Source organism: Cyprinus carpio, chromosome A9, assembly GCF_018340385.1.
Source record: "Cyprinus carpio isolate SPL01 chromosome A9, ASM1834038v1, whole genome shotgun sequence".
NCBI lineage: Eukaryota > Metazoa > Chordata > Actinopteri > Cypriniformes > Cyprinidae > Cyprinus > Cyprinus carpio.
The window spans coordinates 6,427,575-6,441,284 of record NC_056580.1 but is presented as its reverse complement, the minus strand read 5'-3'; the positions used below and the strand labels follow the sequence as shown (position 1 = coordinate 6,441,284).

The window sequence follows — 13,710 nt, the reverse complement described above, 5'->3', positions numbered from 1 at the left end:
ATATGTACATTTATTTTTATTATGTATAATAATATTTGTCTTTTGACTGTATCTTGATAAAAAACAAATAATAATAATTAAAACAAAACCACAAAACAAAAGCAGCATTAGTGGGACTTCTAATCTGTCCAAATTGGTTTTGTCAGTCATTGCTTAAGAGGTGATCCATTGCTTGATTCTTCAATACACACATTATTCTAAAAAAAAGTTGTCTTTTATAAACCTCCAATAATTACCAAACCAATAATAACAGATGCAATTAAACACAATTAATCAATTTGACAGTGTTAATACTTAATGTACTATAACATGTTTAAAATTGTATATTTGTAACAATTTTGTAAAAAAAAAAAAAAAGAAAGAAAGAAATTATGCATATTATACATACTATATTATTACTTACAAATTATATAAATAATGTTAGACAGGGCTAGAGCTATATAAATATTGCTTTGTGAAATAGATTTATTATTTTTGCTTTTTTTTTAACTGAAATTATTCATAACATTATAAAAGACTTTACTGTTTTGATAAATTTAATACATTTTTTTGCAAACCTTTAGGTCACTTTTAACACACCTAACTCAGGTAAAAAACAAAAAATACAAAAGAAAGAAAGCAATGCCTTGCTCAGCAAAGATCTCAAACAAGTCTATGCTTGTCACAATTTTTATTCTGCTACTTGCATTAAAAAAAAAAAAAAAATTAAAAAACCCTAACAATGGACACGTGGAGTTGCATTCATAAGTAGCTGATATATTGACTGGTGAGAGGAGAAGTGATGTTTCTGAATGATTCTTGTTGAAGGAGGCTTTATTTACACATGTGCTGTGGTTTAAACTGACAGCTCATTAGCATTACAAAAGAACAGCCCCTTCCACATCCACATCCAGAACACGCAGTCTCTAAATATAGCCTCTTAAATAATGTAGGGGGGTGGAGAGCAGCGCTCAATAATTAAGTGGATTTGTTCTGGTCAGAAAAGAGGAACTTTTTATTGTGTCCCGGCTAAAGTGGGGCAAGACGGATGAGGTGTCATCTTGCCAAGCAGGAGAGCAGAATCAAGAGGCTTCAATTACCATTCATCAATGACCATGTTAACATTTAATTTGTTTATGAGAGGTTACAAATATGTGAATATGTAATGTATATCTTTTAAAACTAATCCCAGATCAGTCACACAAGATCATACCTTTAAATAAAATATAACGCATTTAAAAAAACAATAATAATAATTTTAAAATTTATATTTTACACTGAATACAACAAACACCTTGAAAAAGCAAAAACAGGGAAAAGAGTTTTATTACTCAAAGAAAATGACTCAATTCACACAGGAGTCTGCAAACAGATATTTTCTTATTTACTTATTTCTCTCTCAGTGTCACACATTTATTTATTCATTTGTATTCATCTTTTTATTTTTATGAATTATCTATTTATCTATTAATTATAGATGGTAAAGATGTACCGTAACTGTGTTTGATCATCAATGTAAGTAGAATTTTATATTACTATATTTAAATAATAGCAATATAATTTTACATTATATTATAGGCCTATTGTTTTAATATATACCATAATATAATAATTATTAAATATAATTTTTATGCATTAAAATGATAAGTGACAAAGGAAACCAAAAGACTGATGGTGCATTATCAAAACAGAATGACTCAACTGGAAAAAGAAAAGAAAATCCTGTCCGTATTCTGGAGAAGCAGCTCTTTCAACAAGTGCTTGTGACTGAATATCAACAGGTTGAAGGCTCTGTAAAGTCGAGCACTGCTGACTGAGCTGCATTTGCTGCATGCTCGCTATGAGAGATGAATTATGGCACGAGCGATGCAGCATTCCTGTTCATTCTGCAGTCATTCCAGATGTTTACAGCTGGAAAAGCTCGGTGTTAACTGAGCTCATGTTTGTCTCCCATGTGTGCCGGGCTACAGTAGCACCATCAGCTGCTTACTGGCCTGGACACGAACAGCAAAACACACACACACAGGCTTCAGATATGAAACAACGTGTCTTACCTTGCTCCGAATTTGCCCGGAGGTTGAGACTTTCCTGATGAGTTTCTGCGGCCCTTCCTGCTCTCCCTCGCTGTCGGATGACTCGTCCACCACCGGCCCGGAGCCCCCGACAGCCCCCAAGGCGGGAAGCCCCGAGGAGGACGCCGCTGGTTTCTCCGGCTCCTGCGGGGAAGAGGCACAGCGCTCGGGGTTATGAAGGCACTCAGACGCTCCCTTCCTCTCCGCCGGGATGCGGGAGCTGGACAGCGGCTGGAAAGCGGTTCTCTTTGCCGTCATGCTTTTGCGTTTTTCTGCCCGACTGCATGCCTCCAGACATTCACTATTTTAAATGAGCTGCTGTGAAACTTGTGTGCATTTTCATGCCTGAACACAGCTGCTGGCTCTCCTGAGCGCTTCTCTGACTGCATGAAGCCTGGAGGCGCTCGGAGCGGCGGGAGGAAATCTCTGCAGCAAACCCTAGCGGCGGACGGCTCTCTCACAAACTACGGCGAGGAGACAGCGACAGATGTTTCTCCTGTAACTGCAGCGACTACAGAACCACCAGCAGGCTGAGCCTCACAACCGAGCGGCCAGATAGACTGCAGATTTGGACATTGTAGACACGTACGAAAAAAAGTAACGTCAGGGTTGACAGGTTCAACCACAAGACATTTTCTCTTTAAAGGTGCTGTATGTAATTTTTTGACTCTACTAAAGCATAAAAATACCATAATATGTTTGCAGATATTTAAGAAACATGCTAAGTTAACATACTTGTTTATCTGAAAAACAATGCTACAGTCAGTTGTTCTGCTTTGAAAATGTGTGTTCAGGGCTGGAATGTCTGTCTCTGTTTTGGTTTGTGAAACCCGCCCACTGCCAATTGTATTTCAGCGCCCCGGGTTGCCAGTTGGTGGAAACCACAGCGTATTTCATTTCAATCACTGTCAAGTGAGCTCGTTCCTGTTTGTGTCTCAATCTGGCAACCTGCGTGTGCGTCAAGTCTGAGGAGGAGGGGCTGGGTGAAAAAAAAACCCTCTCCAATATTTAGAATTTGGACTGCAATACCTAGTTCAACCACTCGGAGTCAATCCTACATACAGCACCTTTAACAAATGTATTAGGGTTTCGGGGCCCCCACGGTGAAATGTGCATATATATATATATATATATATATATATATATATATATATATATATATATATATATATATATATATATGCAAATTCAATGGTTACAATATGTAAAAGGCACTTCAATATATTATTATCATTATATAACATTCATATATGTATATATACATTTATTATTTATATATAAGAGCCTCAAAACCTATATTATAACTATATATTATAACTACTATTATAACCTATTAACCATATATATATATATATATATATATATATATATATAATATCATTCATTTCATCTACAAAAGTTAGATACAACAGAAATCACGTTCTCGTGAGACAGTAACCATAGCAACTGGATGCGTATTGGACAGTACACCCACATAACGTAAGTATTGTCATTATTTATCACTTATTACATATTTACACGTCGCAAATATATATTAAAAAGTTTTGTATAAAACCTGTAGTCTATAGATTGTCGAGATTCTAGCCATATATATATATATATATATATATATATATATATATATATATATATATATATATCCAGTTTCTCTTTCTTATTGTCACCTAGAGACATTATAGGCTACATGTATTCACATCAGCACACATATAAGACATGTCACCCCAGCTGACAGATCTTTCCTCAGATAATGCACTCTGACAGGTTTGCTTCGAACAGCTGACCTAAACACAGATCCTACAGATTTTATTTTGATTTTATCTTAACATTCACAGGCGCATTTTATAAACATAGCCTACCGCGATCAAAAGAGCCTTCCGTTTGTTATTATTATGATAAATCATTCCAGATCTAAATGCGGATCTAAACACAACCAAACAAATTTCCGAACTGAATTTCCTCCCACACTCTCTCCATTCTCCCTCGTGGAGCTGTAACTCTGAACAGATTAACTCTGCTTTAATTACGTCTCCTGATGAGCCGCTCACTGTTTAAATCACCGCACTCCCAAAAACGGCCGGTTTATTCATAATCTACCTGTGATGTCTAAATCAGTCCGTCCAGAAAGTTGCTGAGTGTGTAGAGGATCGGTCTCAGAGATCAAGTGCTCGCTAAGAGCGCGTGTCTCGAGGGTCTCAGTGGTGCGCGTGTCTCGAGGGTCTCTGTGATGTGTGTCTCGAGGGTCTCAGTGGTGCGCGTGTCGTGCAGCGGTACTGACCAGCTCTTCCCAGGCAGGGCTGCGGGTGTATGGGTCATCATCCTCCATGTTCTCCGGCACGAATCAAGCGCTTCTCGGACTCGTCTGATCGCGCATGCACGCCTCGAGTCCGTCTCACTCTCACCGAGAGTTATTTCCCTTCTCCGCTCAGGCTGAGCCTCCTTCTCTCCACGTGATAAATGTCAAATCCCTGAAAGGAATAGAAGCGCTGCCCATGACGTCATGGAGCCTGCTTTTCACACATTATACCATAATAATATAAAAATAATATAAAAAAAATAATAATAAATAAATAAAATAAAAAAAATATTAATAATAATAATAATAATAACAATGACCATCACTAGAAAAACACGCTTTTGCGATTGTTTAAAAAGGCATGTTCATTTACACACAGTTTACTCTACAAACAATATGAAATCATAAATACTTTTACTTTATTTGATAAAAGATTTGATGACATTATTACATTAGCTCATAAAGAGTCGATAACTTAATATATATAATATAATATATTATAGGCCTAATTATCTAATGCAACGAAACAATATCTGATTTATTTATTTGTTTGTTTATTATTTTATATTTTATATATATTTTTTATATTTTATTTTAAATTTTATTTTGTATATTATTATTACATTTCATATCATTTAATATTTTATATATTGTATTTAATTTTATTTAAATTTTTATTTTTTGTATTTTTTTTTATTTTAATTTTTATTTTGTATATTATTATTACATTTCATATCATTTTATATTTTATATATTTTTTTAAATTTTATTTTAAATTTTATTTTGTTTATATTTTTATATATATATATTTTTACATTTTATTTTAAATTTTATTCATATATATTATTATTACATTTCATATCATTATATATATATATATATATATATATATATATATATATATATATTTAATTTAATTTTTTAATTTTATTTTTGTATTTAGTTTTTTAATTTTATTTTTGGATTTAGTTTTTTTAATTTTATTTTTTGTATTTAGTTTTTTAAATTTTATTTTATTATTCAATTTCATATCATTTTATTTTATTTTAACGTGCTTCGTTACTAGGCCAATACAGTTACCTAACCTAACTAGATTACAGAAATCTTCGAGATTAGATACCCTTTGCTCAACAGAAGTAATTCTTTGACGTTATTTCTAGAAATCAATGCTTCTGAAAATATTTCACAAGTTTGTTTCCTGCGGTTCGTACGTTCAATAAACGGAACCCATAATGCAGCAGCCCGTTCCACACGGAAGTCGTATTATCTGGACCGTCTCTGTCCATCACATAAATGCGTCCGTCGAGATCTGCCCGCTGTCGGTGTAAACACTCATGACGTGAGCATGGTCAAATAACAGCGGACATATTCCAGTGTAGCCGGTATATGCGAAACAGCGCTTTTTAAAGCTTCGGGATGCATTCGCGTGTTTTATTGAAAGGAACAGCAGCAGCTGTGGCTGCGAGGAGGATTCGCCAGATCCTGGGGCCCGTGATGTGCAGAGAAGGGTGGAACTGCGGCGCACATGAGGTCAAACTCCTCAACACCTCATCGGGTACTGACTGCTGTTTAGCGCCTCTTATAAAGCCTGGCCTGGACTTATAGACTGGAAGTGTTACATTATTCACACACGGGTCAAAAACACAGCTGTCGTTACATTAAATAATGCACAGCTCCGGACATGAATCATGATTGTTCCGGATGCTTGCCACATTATTATTATTATTTTAACCCCCTAGTCTTTCTGTTCTCGATGTCATTTATGTATGTTTCTACCAAGAGCTCCTAAAAAAAAAAAAAAATTATTGTGTGTTAAATTTAAAATCTGTTGACAAGGACTGTTTATTTGTTTGTTACACGTGCTTTGTTTTGATATTTAATTGAACCCTTTGTTTTTGTTTTCTCCACAGGTGACACTGTGAAGATCGGCGAGATCTCGTATGTGCTCAAAACCCCCAGAAATCCCGAGCTTGTGCCAGTAAATCACAGTAAGTGCCAGCTGTAATACTGTCGTCGGTCTGATTCTAGGACCCCCGCGTGAGCTTGAGGAGCACTTACTCCTCAAGAAGTTGTTTAGCTTCATTTTATGCACCCTGTGCCACTTTGGATTGATATTGTTTTGTTTTAAAATCCTTTCTTAAATGTTCTTCACGGTTGTTTTTTTTTTATTTTTGCTGCACAAAACAATCAAAAATAATTATATACGGCCAGGCGCTTAATCAGGATGATGGAAATAAATGCACAAAACCATCAATTAACATGAGTTAAAGATCAGATATATATATATATATATATATATATATATATATATATATATATATATATATATATATATATATATATAAAAATGTAGACTTTCTAGTAATCTGCCATTTAAGAAATAATTAATAATTCAGTTGTTTTTCATTTATTTCTTTATTTTTTTTTTTTTTTTTTTTTTTTTTTTATATATATATATATATATATATATATATATATATATATATATATATATATATATATATAATGTAATTAAATGAATAGTTTATTTACGTATTTATCTTCTACAGTGACGGAGGCTTTGCCACAAATGGTCACCCAGCACCTTCGCTGGATAATGCAGAAGGACCTTCTCGGACAGGACGTGTTTCTCATTGGTCCTCCTGGACCTCTGCGGCGTTCAGTGGCCATGCAGTACCTGGTGATTTCAAGCATTACCACCCCAAACCACATCCCCAATACTTGCTCAGTTGCTCAACACTCTGACAATTTCACAACAACCATATCTATATTTTTAGTCTTTATATATATATAGATATGTATTTATAGTCTTTCCTCTTTTTATTTTTTGTTCTTGTTTGCTAGGAATTAACAAAGCGAGAAGTGGAATATGTTGCCCTGTCCAGAGATACTACGGAGACTGATCTCAAACAGCGCAGAGAGATCCGGTCTGGAACCGCCTTTTACATAGACCAGGCAAGAAGACCTCTTTCACCATTCACATATATATATATATATATACACACACTACTTCAGCCATGAGGTGTCATTCCGTTCACCAAAGAGACCATCCTTTAGTCAGTCTTGTAGTAAATGGAGATGAATTCCCGCAGGATCTGGCAAATCCTTCTGTTTTCATCTGAAGTCTAGACTTATTCCGCTTCGTCTTCCTAGGCATTCAATTATCAGCCACAGCTCCTCTGATCTGCTTATATAAGTGATGAAAGGTTCGCTTAGTGTGGAAATGGTGACGTGTTACCATGGAAACGGACTCTGTGAGCCTGTTTAAGTGGTATATGGGGTCATTACCCTTGCAATCAGAGCCATTAGGTCCAGTGCTCCTGATTCTGAAGCATTTTGATGATGAATTGTGCCTTAAGCAGATGGTGTATTAAATAGCTTTTGACTTAGATTTAATGCTCACAGTCCGAGCTTATAGTGTTGCATCAGATTCCATCACTCGTGCTTGTTTTAGCTGTGTGGAGTGATGGATAGGCAGCAGACGTGGACGTCTTGTTTAAAGGTGGGCTGCTTGTGGGGGCTGGGTGTTAACTGGAGCAGCTCGCGGCTCTCCTGGGCCCTGCGCTCATTTTCAGACCTATATAACAAGCTTTGTGTGTCAGGCAAACGACTCCCAGTTGACCAGCCGTTATGTGTGAATGGGAAATGTTTTCGAGTGAATAAACAACTATTCTTTGAGGTTTTCTCTGTTTGAAAGTCGATCTGATAGTGTCTAAGTTAAGCAGTTAGCTACAAGAGGCCATGCTGTATTGAGAATGTATTATGTGTGTTTTTGGAGGTTTTCTCTGTTTGAAAGTCGATCTGATAGTGATGGATTATTGCATTAATGGTTACTACATAAAACTATTAAGCACAAACACTTAAATTAAACTTAAATTAAATTAAAGTATTCTTTAAAGACTTAAGAATGGCTTTGTCGATTGAAACATTATCAGAGGCATTATCAGAAAAGAAAAAAAAATTGCCAATTGCATTTAGTTTGCATCACACATGATCTGCTTGCTATCACTAGTCAGTTGCAGGTGGTGCTGGGGTGAGATATTTATTCATTTTATAAACTTTTAGGAGTAAATATGTAAATGTTTTAAAACTGATAAATGGCCTATTTTATTTTATTTAGTTTATTTTAGATATTTCCTTTCACATTTTAATGTAAGGGTTTCATTTCCTTTATTTTATTATTTTGTTATTGTATTATTTTACTAATATTATATATAAAAATGTATTTATTAGTATTTTGAATATATATATATATATATATATATATATATATATATATATATATATATATATATATATATATATATATATATATATATATATATATATATATATAATCTCTGTATATATATATATATATAAATTATTTTTAGTAGTTCTAGTTAACAATAACAATGCTGAAACTGTTTTGATTTAATGGAATATTTAAAGCACAATCATTCTGCCGGTCCCTGACATGTATAGCTGTTACCATATCATGTATTTTAGCACAGTTGGAATGCCATATTGACCTATCAGCTTTAAAACTGAGCTATCTATTTCATAATTATACATGATATTACATCATGTGTTCTGCTCTTCATTATTCCACAACATCATTGTGTAGGAAATCAAGAGAAAGTTACTTGTGGTCAAAAAAAAACTCTTTCCTGTTTGGCTTTCCTTTGTGTCTCTTGTTGGGGTCAAGTAGGTCAAAAGGCATTTAGCTCAGCTATTTACAATTTGCCGTGTCATTGACAAACGCACTGGGCTGAGGTTTTAACTAGTCTCTCTGGTCTGCATCACAGGCATTTCTAGTAATTATGTGATTATGGTATTCTGAGCTAAATTTGGACCATCTGGCTGCATATTTATAGGCCCTGTTCCCACAGAATCAGGCATGCATTTACATGTTAACCTAATTATATAGCGACTTGTTTTGTGGTCATCGGAGTAGCCCAGGATTTCCTGCCTTTGACGTCAATGCTGTTTGATTCTTGTACACACGTGTGTATGGCTGCATCTCCATAACAGACAAGATCGAGAGATCCAGCCCACAGATGGGGTAAGATCTCAACAAAAAACAACAAAAAAAAAACATTATTTGTCAAGAATAGAAGTGAGCTGCTCTGTGAAGTGGGGGAAATGACAGAAGACGACTTTCTAAAACACACTACAGATAGGAAGTCCTCCTCAAGATGGAAAAGGGGCACAGACAGACATGTTTTCATGCTCTATGTAGAGTTCAGAAAGCTGAGATGAGATGTTTGGTTGAAGTATGTTGTAGTCCAATGTTAATTGTATGCATTAAATGATCATTAAACAAATTATATTTTCAAGGAAATTGCACCACTTGAAGTAATATTTAGCTGAACACGTGCCTAGTTCTGTAAAAGTGTCACATTTAGATTAATGTTGGTTTCATATGGTTTGGAAAAAAAAATATTATTGACTGAACATTTTGATTTAATGTCATATATACATTTTGCCAGCTGTGATATTTTGTGACAAATGTTGATTGTTGCTTATATACCTTTTCTGCTAATGTAATTACACATAATGCTGCTTATCAAATACTCATTGACAGTGCATTAGAACAGTAACTTGAAGGTTGTTGCACCGGAGAATTAGACTGAGCTCTTGTCCCTGCCCTTATTCTGCACACTGTTGCCATCTAAGCCTTGTTCTAATAACCTCTAACCCAAATATCATATTCAGAATTGGATCACTTCCTGCAAGCTGCCTCAACTCTCTCCTGTTCTTTCTGTCTTCTTCAGTGCGCTGTCCGAGCTGCGACTGAGGGACGGATTCTGGTGTTGGAGGGGCTGGAGAAGGCCGAGAGGAACGTGTTGCCAGTTCTCAATAACCTGCTGGAGAATCGAGAGATGCAGCTGGAAGATGGACGCTTTCTCATGTCAGCACAGCGCTACGACAAACTCCTGGAGGTGAGGAGAAGCATGCTGTATCTCCAGCACTGTGGTCACAGAAGCAGACTGACCAGTCAGAGAGCTGTCCTTTAACTCATGCTTTTTGGCCCTGTTTACACCTGCTTTTAAGAAGCATTTTGGCCAGTCGCATCACAAGTAGACGAGGGAGACACATTCCTGTTTACACCTGGTGGTCCTGATTTCTTTGAGGGGGAGGGGTTATGGGCTGGTGTTATATATGGGATGTTATTAATCTCTTCATCTAATATTACTAAATACAAGCTCACACAATGTCACACATTATATGAATGCAAAAGGAGACAACAGAAAACGATATGGAGAGCATCAGCTTTCGTTTCTTCTCTGATAGCCACAGAACTACACCTAACTCTGTGGGTTTTACACTTGTGTTGTCCACTTGTGATCGGATCAACAGAAATGTAAATATCTTAATATCAGGTGTAAGATGAAATATAAGGTCTCAGATAGAGATGTTGGTAACAGTTTACAATAACTTTATAATATTTACATTGTTAACATATGTTTACCAGTGTGTCCTGTTTGCCATGTTGGTATTGATCTAATAGGAGCACACTAAAGAGGAGCTGGATGCGTGGAAGATTGTTCGGGTGAGTGAGGATTTTCGGGTCATTGCTCTCGGCCTGCCTGTTCCCCGATACAAAGGAAACCCGCTGGATCCACCTCTCCGCTCCCGCTTCCAGGCCAGAGACGTCTACTACCTTCCCTTCAAGGTGCTTTCAGACACCGTTATGCATGTGAGATGTACTGATAAATGTGTAGTGTCACTAGTGTCTAACAGTTTATGCTCTTTTTTTTTTTTTAAAGGACCAGCTAGAGCATCTATACACAATTGGACCAAATGTGCCTCCTGAAAGGTACAGTGGTTTTCAAACATGGATTTCATTGGCCATGTTGCAGACTGAATGCTGAAACGATTTTCTTCCATCTCAGGGTGTCCCAGCTGTTGTCTTTCGCCACTACACTTTGTTCTCAGGAGTCTGCCAGCTTAAGTCTGCCTGATTTCCCTGTGGACAATCTCCCAGCTGCCCTCGCAGTTCTAGTGAGTAGCAGACTGCGTGAAGTATCCTACATAATGGTTAACAATGAAGTGTGTCAGTTTGCTTTCAGTTTGCTGTAATCTCACTAGCAGCAACAAATGGAGTTTAAAGGGGTGGTTGATTATGAATTCACCTTTTTAACTTTAGTCAGAATGTAATGTCGCTGTAAGAGAATAAACAACATCTGCAAAGTTACGACACTCACAGTTCAGTGCAAATCGAGATATTTTCTTTTAAAGAAACCGCTGTTTAAGGACTACAAAAAAAGGCAGGTAGGGACTACATCAAGCTTCTTCCTGGGTTTGTGACATCACTTCCCCTGATGTTTACATAAACCCTGCCCCCGGGAACATGCACCTGGGTTTGTTTGGGGCATGACGTTTCCAGATAATGTGCATTAGACCAATCTGAGCCCGGTTGTGTACCCGTAATGGTAAGGGGGCGTGACATTTGGAAATGTGATGTAGGTTTTTAAGAGAGCGAAAACAGCAGTGTAGAATAAAGGTAAAATATGCTAAAATAACACTTTTTTTTTTTTTTTTAACGAGGTATGAACACTTTACAGTGCACCCCATAAACACAATCAAGCCTTTGAAAATAGCTGACCTGCCTCACCTTTAACATGATGGAGAGATATTCTGAATGTGATTATGCTGAAATCTAATTTACATCTGTAGAGGCATTTGATTTGTAGATATTGCTGAAGAGCATTTGTATCTGTTGCAGAACTTGTTCCCCATGCTGTCAGCGCAGCAGCTGGTGCAGAGGCTTTACCCGTACGAGGTCATGCTGGGAAAGGAAGGCCGTACGGCAGTAGAGGGGGTGCTCCGTGTAAGTCTCTCAATACTCTATAAGCTGTGTCTGTCTTCAAAATGTGATTATTTTAAAGGGGGGTGATTCTTTTCTATACCCACTGTATGATTTCCACTAAGAGAGACTGTCTTCTCAGAGGTTTGAGTTAATTGATGGGAGCACGAAACCTTCTCCGACTGCAGTGGTGAGCGTTGAGTCTGTGAACGGAGATCCCGCAGGACAGGCAGCTGTCACCCTCAACATAACCAACCAGAACATCACCTTTCAGGTCAGAACGCAGCCACGGTGCTACGTTTGCTTTGTGCTTTATTTGGAAATGTGCATTAGAGGAACCGTTTCTTCCCTCTAAAGGAAACGCTGTGGTTTCTCCGCAGGTTCCTGCAGGGACGCGGCCAAGTCGCCCACCCAAAAGCAGTCCCGCGTTCATCAGCACCCCCACCCACGACCGCCTGCTGGCCGAGATGATGCGGTCCCACCTCGTCAAAGACATCTGTCTGATCGGAGCCAAGGTACACAGGCAACTTCCTGTGGCCACCCTCACTGAGCAAATGCACTTTGAACTAGAAAGTTGATGTGTTTCGAACAATAGCTCACTTTTCATATTGCCTGTTAAGGTAATGCAGGAAGATCATAGGCGTCTGAATAAGATTAGATCAGATGAAGAATGTATATCATATGCTTGTTTAGTGGTTTGGCTAAAGCTGTTTCTCCTTGTTTTTTCAGGGCTGTGGCAAATCCGTGATTGCAAGAGAATTTGCTGAAATGCTGGGCTACAGCATTGAACCAATTATGCTTTATCAGGTAATGTCAAAACGTAAGAAAATAAGAAAAACTAATCAATCCCAAGACAAAATGTTAACATTTTAAAGTAAGGATCAGTACAGGTTAAGCTGTACGCTGCAGATGTTTTCGATTTCAATAGAAAATGGTTGTGCCGAAGCCGTTGGCAAAAATATAGTTTAGTTTATTCTACAGTAGTCAACGTGTTATTTTCTGTGGTGGTGTGTCATTGATGCTGTCAGTAGAGTTCTTCTGGTAGTGAACCTGAAAATATTGCTTTAAAGGTGCATAATTTTAATGCTGATATAGCAGTCGTCTTAGATTTGTACTGACATCTAGTGATGTGGATGCAGCCTCATTTAGAAATTACAACACACTCTCATGGCAGGTCATAAGCGTTTTGCGTTTTTCAGTGAATTGGTGGGAAATTTGTTTGAATCTAATTTTTAATTTGTTTGTGGAATGTGCTTACACACCGCCGATGGTTTTGTTTAGGGGTGGACCTTAATGCTTAGTTTTTCTTTGTTTGTTTTTTATTTTTTTATGCAACTCAAATCTGAACAAATTCACCACAAAATGTGTATAAATTGTTTCCTTCTAAAGTTTAACTTTTTTATTCTAGTTTTATCTAAAAATTGTGCATTTTCATATGACTCAAATCGTATAAATGTATACAATTTCACCAATGTTTCCAATTATCCAAATTCAAATGACTTCACCATCCAAATGGAAAGCTCAGTGTTGTCCTGGGCATCAGCACACAGAGTTCATGCACCACAGGGGTCACC

At 36.8% G+C, this 13,710-nt stretch overlaps 2 protein-coding genes across 7 annotated transcripts in view; one reads left to right on the top strand and one right to left on the bottom strand.

Annotated features, from left to right (window-relative positions):
- LOC109095691 (diacylglycerol kinase eta-like) overlaps positions 1-4,504 on the bottom strand; it is a 75,022-nt gene extending 70,518 nt beyond the window's left edge. For 2 of the 6 annotated variants that reach the window (XM_042763284.1, XM_042763290.1), the window contains exons 1-2: positions 4,327-4,504; positions 2,034-2,195 (exon numbers count right to left, since the gene is read on the bottom strand). In XM_042763284.1, coding sequence (XP_042619218.1) covers positions 2,034-2,195; positions 4,327-4,374 — 210 coding nt within the window. In that variant the 5' untranslated portion in view covers positions 4,375-4,504. Of the gene's footprint in view, positions 1-2,033; positions 2,728-4,326 lie in introns of those variants that run through there. The other 4 variants (XM_042763286.1, XM_042763288.1, XM_042763285.1 and 1 more) reach the window with 4 other exon arrangements.
- A 1,098-nt stretch (positions 4,505-5,602) lies between these two features.
- LOC109095689 (von Willebrand factor A domain-containing protein 8) overlaps positions 5,603-13,710 on the top strand; it is a 37,604-nt gene continuing 29,496 nt past the window's right edge. Inside the window, 12 exon segments of the mRNA XM_042763291.1 lie at positions 5,603-5,899; positions 6,255-6,332; positions 6,894-7,024; positions 7,189-7,299; positions 10,101-10,268; positions 10,838-11,002; positions 11,097-11,146; positions 11,223-11,331; positions 12,056-12,160; positions 12,279-12,410; positions 12,517-12,651; positions 12,866-12,943. Of these exon segments, the coding sequence (XP_042619225.1) occupies positions 5,761-5,899; positions 6,255-6,332; positions 6,894-7,024; positions 7,189-7,299; positions 10,101-10,268; positions 10,838-11,002; positions 11,097-11,146; positions 11,223-11,331; positions 12,056-12,160; positions 12,279-12,410; positions 12,517-12,651; positions 12,866-12,943 (1,401 nt within the window). The 5' untranslated portion in view covers positions 5,603-5,760.